Genomic DNA, 12,027 nt, shown 5'->3' on the forward strand with positions numbered 1-12,027 from the left:
ACACACACACACACACGCACACCAGCACTCACAGTCAGGAGAGAAGGCAGAGCCCAGGAGCCCAGGTGCGGGTAGGTGGAGACAGAGATGAGGATGGGTGTGACAGTTGTTCTCTTTCGATGGCTTCTATTTTCTCAGAGAAATAGGAAGCAAAGCTGCCAATTGAGAGTCAAGTTTGGAGAGGAGGTTTTGAGGTTTGAGAAAAAGGAGTCTGAAAGTCTGATCTCTTTCTGAATTGTGACTGCTGTGAAGAGTGAGAATTTGCATAGCAAATAGAACAGGATCTTAAAAAGACGCTATCTCTTGTCTCCAATTGCAGCTGAAGTCTTACTAGCAAACAAAAAATGCTACGTCTCCACCCTCCTACCCTGCCGGGACGCCATTCCCCCCAACGCACACACCTCCACCACCACATTCTAAAGAGACTGGAAGGCCTTGGAAAGACAGATCCCAGTGGGACTTACTAGGAGGCAGCAGAACTGCTCTAGGAGACCTCCCTTCCCCACCTCCCCTAGCCGAAAATCAGCCGTTTGAAGGAAAAATCATAAGAATCATAAGTTCTATGGGGGGTTTCCCATCCCTTCCTGAAAGGGAAGGAAAGGTGGTGCTCTACCTCACCCTCACAACAAAGCCAAGTGAGGGGGGCTACCAGCTCAGAGTGAGGGTGACCACATGAAGGTGACAGTGGTGTCTGCTTCCGAGTCGGCTGTCTGCTAGGCAGCCTGCTCTGTCCTCCGGATCTGTCCTATTTGAGAGGGATGGGGGAAATGTAGACAGCAGCAGGTGGGGCAGCCTGACCTCTCCCTGGTGAATGTCACCGGGAAGGATGAGTTTCCCTTGGGTTGAGGAGAGCCCTAGAAGACAACTGGCTTGACCCTTTCCCATCAGGGCTCCACTGGTGAGGGTGGTCTAGGGTAACACTGGAGAGGGACAGGGAACCCCAAGAGAGGGAGGCAAGGAATGAAAGAGACATCCATGTCTCCACTCCTCCTCAAGCCCTGTGGGCCCGGGACTGACTGTGGTGGGGAGAAAGGAGGACATGACATTAAAGTGTTAGAATTGATCAAACTGGACCGGGATTCCTACTTCTGGGTATATATCCAAAGGAAATGAAAACAGGGTAACAAAGAGATATCTATGTCCCATGTTTATTGCAGCATTATTCACGATAGCCAAGATATGGAAACAACTCAAGGGGCTATCAATTGATGAATGGATAAAGAAGATGTAGTACATATATACAGTGGAATATTATTCAGCTATGAGAAATCCTGCCATTCGTGACAACATCAATGGACCTTAGGGCATTATGCTAAGTGAAATAAGCCACAGAGAAAGATAGATATTACATGATATCACTTACATGTGGAATCTAAAAAAAAAAAAGTCAAACTCATAGAAACAGAGTAGAAAAGTGGTTGCCAGGGGCTAGTTGGGGGAAACAGTGGTAGTGAGGGAAATAGGGAGAGGTTGGTAAAAGGGTACCAACTTTCAGCTGTAAGATGAACAAGGTCTGAGGATCTGATGTAAACCATCGTGACTATAGTTGATAACACTATATTGTGTAATTGAAATTTGCTAAGAGAGTAGAACTTAAATGTTCTCACCAAAAAAAGATAAACATGTGAGGTGATGGATATGTTAATTAACTAGATGAAGGGAAACCTTTCACAATGTATATGTCTATTAAATCACCACAAATGTACACTTTAAATATCTTACAATTTTACATGTCATTTATACCTCAATAAAGCTGAAATTAAAAAAAACTAGACTGGGATGGACTGGATTGGGTTTTTAATACCCGCCACCACACCCCCATCCCAAGACCAAAAAGATGATGCTACGGGGCAGGAAAAGCAGCTTCAATGGAGTATGTATGAAGGCAGTAGCTAGAGAAAAAGAAACTCATTCCATGTTTCTTCTCACTAAATTCAGACCATTCACCAAACCAGTTACAGAGGTAAAATAGGTCATGCTTCAGAATCCACTTGTTAAAATACTCTTCTTCCCTTTTCTATATTGTAACATTTAAGCATCTCAGTTCTGCTGTTTGGGCAGTGCTAACTGAATTCTAGCTCTCCACCTTAAAACTTCAGGCTCTCCTGACTATTGATAAAAGAAACCCCAGAAAGACCAGGAAAAGATGTTCCCTCTTCTCCTACAACTGCAGAAAAGGACACACTATACTGCACTATAATGTCAGTTTTTATCTAGTGGGAAATTACAAACAGTCACGAGAGTCTCCATCTTAATCTTCTGTTCAAGAATCTTGTGTAAAAATGTATGTACTGTTTTCTATTATTCTAAAACTGTCCTCAAAATATTTCTACAGGGACTTCCCTGGTGGTGCAGTGGTTAAGAATCCGTCTGCCATTGCAGGGGACACGGGTTCAAGCCCTGATCCGGGAAGATCCCACATGCTGTGGAGCAGCTAAGGCCGTGCACAACTACTGAAGGCCGCGCTCTAGAGCCTGTGCACCGCAACGAAGAGTAGCCCCGCTCGCCGCAACTAGAGAAAACCTGAGCGCAGCAATGAAGACCCAATGCAGCCAAAAAAATAAATAAAATTAATTAAAAAAAAAAATTTCTACAAAGAAGTCTTCTTGTACACCTGAATTTAAGACACCTGAATCTAAGAGGTTATTACCATGTTCTGTAAATTGTAAATCCCCACCCCTAAAGTCTGCAATTCTGATTGTCCTGCTGAAGAATCTGCTGCCCTAGTTGTAATATTTAAAACATGTCTGTTTTCTGAAATATATAAATACACGTTTTTTTTTTAACATTTTTATTGGAGTATAATTGCTTTACAATGGTGTGTTAGTTTCTGCTGTATAACAAAGTGAATCACCTATACATATACATATATCCCCATATCTCCTACCTCTTGCGTCTCCCTCCCACCCTCCCTATCCCACCCCTCTAGGTGGTCACAAAGCACGGAGCTGATCTCCCTGTGCTATGCGGCTGCTTCCCACTAGCTATCTATTTTACATTTGGTAGTATGTATAAGTCCACGCCATTCTCTCACTTCGTCCCAGCTCACATCAGAGTTTTTTGAACCAGAAAAAAGAGTTTTGGAATTTTCTTCTCTCTTTATGTATAAAAGAATGATAAATCTCATGCCTTTGCTGGAGTCCTGCTTCAAATACAGAGTTGAGAGCTTTGTCTCATTTAAGTCAGCACACAGGCCTGGTTAAAGCATCAAACCCTCTATCTCTTTCAGGCCGGCACAGGCCACTCCTGACAATCATGAAGTAGAGGGCATCTGAAACAGATGAGGCACTGCATATTGAAAGCATTCACATGAACACAAATTGATGAACTTCCAAAGTAAATACTGAATATCACTAATGGGCCAGACGGGGAGGCGACAAAAAGAATAAGACACAAGTAGCCTGAGATCGTCCCCAGATGACACACAATCACCACACAACAGGATCAGTGTGGTGAGAGGGCTAGAGACAGAAGGCTGTGGGTGGAGTGAGGAGAGAGAGCCAAGAGCCTGAACAGTCAGAGTAGGTTTCATCTACGAGATGCCACCTGAGCTGGGGCTTGAAAGTGAAAGAGGAGAGGGAAGAGCACCAAGAAATGAAGAAAGGGGGTGAGTATTCATCTCACATGATTAGAAGCGCAGCATGATCAATTTGTTATTTGTAAAGATCACTCTGGAGGGCGATGAGGAAGGCAGTACTGGAATTAGAGGCCCCAGATAGGAGGCTAATAAACAACATTCATTTAATATATACTGATTAAGTATCTCCTGTGTGCCCAGGCACCATGCTAGGTTCTGCCTAGAGGAGAATAAAGGCAAGCAAATAGGCAGCAACCAACTGGCCCCATGTCCAGTGCCATGCCCAGGAAATTAGAGGGCACAGCTAGAAGCTGCATCTCCTCAGACCTGAGGAGCCTGGATTGCAGAAATCCGGCTGAAACATACTTGGCGCAAAAAGGTAAAAGAATGACAGATTTGAAGGATATTCAGGAGGTAGAACCAACCAGCTGATGCTACTGGGACCCCACATATACCCCTCACTGTTCCCATGCGCCATACAGCTTGCCACTGCAAACATCTCTGAGACTTTACCTGAGGACACTCATGTTTGGCTTGCACGAGAGGCAGGCCCGGAAGCGCCAGGGAGTTAGCACGCCTGGGAGTGGTCCTCCACCAACATCAGATAGAAGTCGGTGGGACAACTCTGAGTGCCTTACGCAGAGGACCCGGACGGACCGAGTCCCAGCTGCCCGCATTGGTAACGTGCTCGTTAACGCACCTTGTCCTGGCTCCCCTCCCTTCCCTGTCTCACTTCCCCATTCTCCTAACAGTGCTTCCTGGAATCACCCCCCAAATAAACTACTTGCACTCAAATCCTTGTCTCAGAGTCCACTTTGGGGAACCTACCCTAAAACAAACAGAAAAAAACTTAGTGAAAGATTAGATGGTAAAAATGAGGACTCAATATGAGGCTATGAGATTTCTAATTTGGGAGACGCTGATGCCATCAACTGAGATAAAGACTCTTCAGGATAGGAAGAGGGGTAGATTTGGGGTGGGGGGGCGAGGACAGGATAAGTTTGGAAAGACTGACCTTCAGGTGTCCAAGGGACTGTTATCTCAAAATTCCCTGAGTACAAGGTTGAGACTCTTGACTTTGAAAAAAGTGAAACCGAGCAGAAAAGGGACTACACAAGAGGAGAAACCACCAGAAATGAATGTCACTTCTCCCTAAAGGGTAATTACGGTATCTTCCTTTGACCTAAGAGAATACAAAGCCCTAGCTATCTCTTCCAGCCGGTTTCTGTATTCTAGCTTCTCATAGTTGGAGGGACTCACTCCTTTAAAACCATACATCACTCCCCACCAACAGCCAGCAATGGCAGCTGTAGAATCACTGTCTCCACCATGGAAAAAGGCTCGGTGGGCAAGCTCCTCCCAGGAGTCTCCTGCAGCCAGGATGGCATCGTAGGCAATCATGGGGGCATCGTGTCCACTGCTGCCGCCCCAGCCAGAGTAGCTCACGGAGGTGTAGAACTCATCCCTCTCCTTCACATCAAAGGGCTTGGGGAAGGTAGGGGCTGATCTGCCATCCCAAATCCCTCTGAGTTTTAGGTACTTTTTCCATTGGTCTTGGAAGTAAGACCTGTAGGAAGGAAAAAAATCTACAGTCAATTGAAAAAATGAAGTCAAAAGCCATTAGGAAAGGTACCAGATAGATGTGCGAGCAGGGAAAGCTCCAAGATGATTTCAACTTCTGGTACTAAAATCATATGATATAAAAAAATCAAAATGAGCTCTAAGTGACATTCATTCAATACATTTTTGCTAAGGAATGATATAAATAAGGCATTGATACCTGTTGCTACATAAAGAAGATATACAGCAAGTTAAAGGTGAGAAATAAAGCCTTGTTTTTCCTGAGTTGAGAATCATGGCAAGTGTCAACTTTCAAGGGTGAACTTTATGTATTTAGCCTGTCATTATATATTTTATTTTATTATTTACTTTATATTATTTTCTTAACAAAAATTGTACATATTCAAGGTTGTACGACATGATGATTTGATATACATATACATAATGAAATGATCACTACCATCAACCTAATTAACACATCATCTCCTTATACGGTTACTATTTTTTTTAAGAGAGAACTTTGGAACATCATGACCATGGGTGATTTCATTAGAAAGCCTCTGGACCTTTTTTTTTTTTTTTTTTTTTTTTTTTAAATTATTTTATTTATTCTTTTTTTTTTGGCTGTGTTGGGTCTTCGTTTTTATGAGAGGGCTTTCTCTAGTTGTGGCAAGCGGGGGCCACTCTTCATCGCGGTGCGCGGGCCCCTCACTGTCGCGGCCTCTCTCGTTGCGGGGCACAGGCTCCAGACGCGCAGGCTCAGTAGTTGTGGCGCACGGGCCCAGCTGCTCCGCGGCATGTGGGATCCTCCCAGACCAGGGCTCGAACCCGTGTCCCCTGCATTGGCAGGCAGACTCTCAACCACTGTGCCACCAGGGAAGCCCAAGCCTCTGGACCTTTTTATTCTAAGAAAGGGAATGTGAAATGAATTCAAAAAAAGGGGAAGATGTGGCCTTACCACATTAATTAGCTGGTGGAAAAACCTATCTCTAGATCATTTTAGCCAAGGATTTCACAGTATTATTTGTGTGTCAAGACAACACGGAAAAAACAAGTTCCAGGAAATAAGCAGGGAAGTTCATCTCAGTAAAGGATAGCCATAGGGACTTCCCTGGTGGTCCAGTGGTTAAGGCTCTGCGCTTCCACTGCAGGGGGCATGGGTTCGATCCCTGGTCAGGCAACTGAGATCCCGCATGCCACGCGGTGTGGTCAGAAAAAAAAAAAAGAACAGCCACAAAAACTATAGAGAACAGGATCCCTACGCATGAGGGAAGCAGTGTAGCTGCCTTACTCCCTGAGGTCTTCACTTGGCGACTTGGTGGACACCACCACTGGGACTGTACTTGAAATCCTTAGCAGGTGGGTGGGGAGGCAGCTGGATGCGGTGGACGACGGAACTGGATGGTGAGAACCAGGATGGTTGCTCTGATCTCTGAGTTTTAGGCATACACATGCACGCATGTGCGCACACAGATTCAACCATCTTCTAGCAGGAGCGTGCACCTACAAACTTACCAATGTTGCAGATTCTGCTCCACGAAGTAGCCTGATTGGACAATGTACTTTTTAGCTTCCGGTAGCACCTCCATCAGTCCTTTTCCCCACTGCTGGGGAGGCTTGCCATTCACAGCATAGGCGGTAAAAAGAGCAGACACAAGGGCTCCCAGGAAGCCTGTGGGATGGTGGTGGGTCATCCGGCCACTCTCGATGCTCGCCTGGATCAGGGTGTCCAGCTGGCTGCGGTGAGGGAACCGGAGACCGATGCACATGGCCCGCACGGCAGCCCCGCAGCCACCCTCGTGGCTGTTAAAGGGAATCCTCCAGCCATCGGCTTTGTCTGGCTCCAGCAGCATGGCGTTCTGCATTGAGGCGCCCCCTGGGGAGAGTCCGGTAGGGCATGGGCTCAGTGTACCGAAGCGAAGGCCCCGCAGGATGAGAGAACCAAGCCCCGTCTCCAACTTGCCTTGATGGAACGGGAAAGCCGAAAAGTATGATGATGAATGTCCCCAAACTCCAAACCCCAAACCCCAGGGCAACATTGTGCCTTACTTACACCAGAGTACTTATACTAGACGCCCCTGGGTTTATGGAGCGGGGAGCTTTTCATCAGGAGGTGTTATTGGCTGAACTGTATTCCCCAAAATTCATATGTTGAAGCCCTAACCCCTAGTACTTCGGAATGTGACTGTATCTGGAGATAGGGCAGAGGTGATGAAGTTAAAATGAGAATGTTAGGGTGGGCCCTAATTCAGTCTGATCAGTGTCCTAATAAGCAGAGGAAATTTGGAGACACAAAGAGACACCAGGAATGTGTGCTGTGAGAGGGCACAGCTAGAAGGAAACTGTCTGCAAGCCAAAGAGAAAGGTCTCCTTCAGAAGAAATGAAATTGACACCTTGATCTCAGACTTCTGGCTTCCAAAACAGTGAGAAAATAAATGTCCGTTGTTTAAGCCAGCTGGTCTGTGGTATTTTGTTACAGCAGGTCAAGCTAACTAATACAGGAGGAGCTAGGGGAAAGGCGATTCACATCAGCTGGTGGCCCAAGTGGCTGTAAAAAGTTCCCAAAGTGAGCAGGAACCACCTGTGAGCAACCTGGAACCAGAAAAGGGGACTCTACACAACCTTTTCCAGTCTTCTTTAAAAAGAAAAAAAAATTTCTTTATTAAAGAAAGCTCAGAAGCTACAAATAAGTAAAATGAAAATAAGAAACTATAAATACCCCTATCACCCAGATACAATGATTAACATCTTTGTGTATATTCTTCCAGACCTCTCCCAACAGAGATATACATATATACTTTTAATGAAAATGGGTTCAGAAATGAAATCGAGTTATTTATAGTGAGGTGGATGGACCTAGAGTCTGTCATACAGAGTGAAGTAAGTCGGAAAGAGAAAAACAAATACCATATGCTAACACATATATATGGAATCTAAAAAAAAAAAAAAAAGGTTATGAAGAACCTAGGGGCAGGACGGGAATAAAGATGCAGACCTACTAGAGAATGGACTTGAGGACATGGGGAGGGGGAAGGGTAAGCTGGGACAAAGTGAGAGAGTGGCATGGACATATATACACTACCAAACGTAAAATAGACAGCTAGTGGGAAGCAGCTGCATAGCACAGGGAGATTAGGTCTGTGCTTTGTGACCACCTAGAAGGGTGGGATAGGGAGGGTGGGAGGGAGGGAGATGCAAGAGGGAAGAGATATGGGGACATATGTATATGTATAGCTGATTCACTTTGTTATAAAGCAGAAACTAACACACCATTGGAAAGCAATTATACTCCAATAAAGATGTTTAAAAAAAAAAAGAAAATGGGTTCATAAGATACACAGTGTTCTGTAACCTAATTTTTTTTACTTAATATACAATATCTTTCCATACTGGTAAATATTTATCTGCATAATTTAAATGGCTGCAGATGTGTCACCATAATTAAATAAATTACAGAACATTCAGGTTGTTTCTATTTCTGTCACAACTATAAAAACTAATGTTTCCTTGATATTTAAATCTCATTCAACATTTTTAATGATTTCCTTGGGCCTGTTTTATTCTCCACTTGCCCAGGACCTCCACTGGCTGCTCTCACCTGGCGCCCGGCCATTCATGTCTCCCATGCAGTCTTGGTAATGCTTAGCAAGGATGGAATACAGGTGAGCCAAGTCCGAGACTTTGCCGGCTTCCAGGAGAGCGTCTGCCGTGGCCAGGTGCATCACTGTGTCATCACTGACTCTCCACCTCTCCACATCTATGGCATCCAAGCCACCAAGCTGGGCCAGCTGCCTGTGAATCTTTTCCCCATTCCGGAGGAACTCCCACTTCCCGTTGAAGTACCCCAAGGCATCTCCAGCTGCACTCAGCACCATGGCTGCCACATACTTCTTGATCAGTTCCCCGCTCATGGTGAGGCTGTCTCTGGGGGAATATAAAGACACACGGGATGGGGAGAAAAAAAAAATCAGAAAAAATAATAGCCCTATCTACATTTTACGGAGCACTCACACCTTGCAGGCACAGTATTAAGGACATCTCATTTAATCCTCACAACTGCTCTATGGGGAGTGGAATAGACCCATTTTACAGATGAGTAAATCAGCCACGCAGTATCATAAATGTTATGTGACTTATCTTAGGTCACAGAGCTAATTAATGGCAGGGCTGGCATTCCAACTTAGATCCATCTGACTCCAAACCCCCAATTTAACTACGATTCCATCTTTGCCTCTCCGTGAGTGGCAAGCCCATTAAATTCTGCAAGTCAAACCAAGCTTGTCATTTTCTCTTTTTGGTTTGAATTTGGCCTTGGAATGCATCCCTCCTTTACTTAAACATTAACACTTTCCATTGGTATCACAATACACTGTTTGCAAAGCACCCGCACATCCTGCCTCATAAGTAGGCCCGGATTACAGCATGCACTTCACAGATATTGCAGCACTATTTACAATAGCCAGGTCATGGAAGCAACCTAAATGCCCATCAACAGACGAATGGATAAAGAAGTTGTGGTACATATATACAATGGAATATTATTCAGCCATAAAAAGGAACGAAATTGGGTCATTTGTGGAGACGTGGATGGATCTAGAGACTGTCATACAGAGTGAAGTAGGTCAGAAAGAGAAAAACAAATATCGTATATTAATGCATATATGTGGAACCTAGAAAAATGGTACAGATGAACTGGTTTGCAGGGCAGAAATAGAGACACAGATGTAGAGAACAAACGTATGGACACCAAGGGGGGAAAGCGGCGGGGGGGTGGGGTGGTGGTGTGATGAATTGGGCGATTGGGATTGACATGTATACACTGATGTGTAAAAAACTGATGACTAATAGGAACCTGTTGTATAAAAATAAAAAAAAAATTCCAAAAAAAAAAAAAAAAAAAAGAAAGCAGGGTCAGAGAGGGTAAATTCACAGAAGCAACAAATGGAGGCACTGGGACCCAAATCTTCTGATCCTGGGCCCTTGCCTCAGCACAGACCTACTTACCTTGAGCAACCTCTTTGTGCTTCACCCTCTACATCTGTAAAGTGGTGGCAAAAACAGTAAGAACCTCGTGGGTTTGTTATGAGGAGTAAGTGAATTAATTTTTATAAAGCACCTAGAACAGCGCTTCGCACATAGTGAGCAGTATTTTCATTATTCATACACAACCAGGGAAAATGATTTTTCTATTAATTGAACTAGAAGACCGTACTTTCTCCCACAACCTTCCTTTCAACAGCAATATTTACATTTTGTTTTCCTTCTAAATGATTGAGTTCTAGAGTCCTGGGGTCTCAGCTAACACTCTCTCCATGAATCTGATCCCCAGTAAAGTGCTGGTTTCCCTGTCGGTGCGTTTCCAGTTCCCCATTGTGCCCCATAGCCTGCAGCGTTCACCTCCAAAGCCCTCCACTGTCTGCTCCCACTCTATCAGCCACTCTACTTGCCCTGGCCAGGAGAACACTTTCAAACGCCGGTGGCCCAGCTCACCCTCCCCTCAGCTCAAGTTCTTTCCCCATCCAAGATGCCTTCCCCTCCTCCTCTTCCCTAAAATCTATTTACTCAGGGTTTTACTCAGGGTTAAGTTCAAGTCCTTGGGCTTCCAAGAGTCCTTCTGCAGCTGCACTGCTGTGGGCCAGGAAATACAGACTGGCAAGCACCTGAGAAAAATGATGACAGACTGAGCAGACCACTACTGAGTTACTGATCATGCTGAGTTTCCTGGTTCCCAAAGACTATTTGTAAAACATTACTTACATATTTTATTGTTTATAAATGATGCTTAGGAACTGGCGTTCTGGGCTGATAGTCCTGGCTCTGCCCAGAATCAGGTGTGTGATTGTGGACAAGCCACCCATCCTGGATCTCAATTTTCCCATGGTAAATTGGATTGCGGGGCAGGAGGGGAGCTACCAAGGCAGCCTGGGCTCCTGTCTCTGCGCTGAGTGCTTCAGAGACCAAGCTTAGTTGGCTTCTGAAAACCAATCTTTAACCCTCTGTACCCTCTTCCAAAGTCCTCAGCTTCTTTTCTGTAATTCCTCTGGCTCCACCCGAATGTGTTTTTGTGAGTTTCGAGTGAGGCTGGGGGCGATGACCACCTCGTTCTGTGGGAAATTTCCTTTAGCTTTTACACCGTACTGCTCTGGACTCCCGCTCTCAGAACGCCGATATTCTCTAAACTCCTCTAACTTTTACAGTTTATAGTCTCATCCCCGAACTATAAATTCACAACTGAGATCTGGGCAGCTGCTTCCCGGCAGTCCTCTGCTATTTTGCGGGGGGGTGGGGGGGGGAAGCAGGCGAGTGGGGAACAGGTCCAGGCCCGACAAGGGGTGCGGGGTGGCCCCCGGGTCACCGCGGGGGGAGGAGCGCGCGGGGGACGCGGGCGAGGAGGGTGGGGAGGAGGGGCGGGCGGCACTGGTCACCGGCAGGCGAGGAGCGCGGGTGTGGGAGCCGACGGCGGAGAGGGGTACCTGCTGGCCGCGAGGAGGGCACGGCGCGCGGGCTCAGGGCGGGGCCGGGCGCGGGGAAGTCTGGGTGCGAGGAGGCCCAGGGCGGACCCCGCCGCCGCGTCCGCGGACCACGCCCAGGTTCAACGGAGCGGAACGATTGCCGGGCGCCGCTTTCGGCTCGGGCGAGGCGCGGAGCCTTCAGCGCCCGGGTCGGGGGGCGGGACCCGCGTCACCGGCGCCCTCGGCTCCGGAGGGCGCCGGGGAGCGCCAGGCGCCGCGAAATGGCGCTGCTCCGCTCCCCACCCCCACCCCCCCGCTTTTGAGAGACTGTTGGGCACTCACTTGTGATCTCGGCCTTTTCTCCAGTCCAGCTCCTCTGAGCAGTAAACAGCATGTGACCCCTGACTCGGAAAAGGGTGTTTAGTGTGTGCGCGGCC

General features: G+C 46.5%; 1 protein-coding gene across 4 annotated transcripts; it reads right to left on the reverse strand.

Annotated features, from left to right (window-relative positions):
- Window positions 1–1,134: 1,134 nt before the first annotated feature.
- Window positions 1,135–12,027, reverse strand: ADPRH (ADP-ribosylarginine hydrolase). 4 transcript variants are annotated; one of them, XM_082460089.1, is made up of 5 exons: window positions 11,612–11,743; window positions 10,143–10,176; window positions 8,737–9,062; window positions 6,653–7,013; window positions 1,135–5,144 (listed from the first exon to the last, which is right to left on the reverse strand). In XM_082460089.1, the coding sequence occupies exons 3-5, from the start codon at window positions 9,047–9,049 to the stop codon at window positions 4,730–4,732; spliced, it is 1,089 nt and encodes a 362-aa protein (XP_082316215.1). In that variant the 5' UTR covers window positions 9,050–9,062; window positions 10,143–10,176; window positions 11,612–11,743; the 3' UTR covers window positions 1,135–4,729. The 4 variants fall into 4 exon arrangements, with proteins under 4 accessions (XP_082316215.1, XP_082316216.1, XP_082316214.1 ...); XM_082460090.1 differs by lacking the exons at window positions 10,143–10,176; window positions 11,612–11,743 and adding an exon at window positions 11,933–12,027; XM_082460088.1 differs by lacking the exon at window positions 10,143–10,176 and having other exon boundaries at window positions 11,612–11,746.

The sequence above is a fragment of the Balaenoptera physalus genome (assembly GCF_965194825.1).
Source record: "Balaenoptera physalus genome assembly, chromosome: 4".
In the NCBI taxonomy this organism is placed as follows: domain Eukaryota; kingdom Metazoa; phylum Chordata; class Mammalia; order Artiodactyla; family Balaenopteridae; genus Balaenoptera; species Balaenoptera physalus.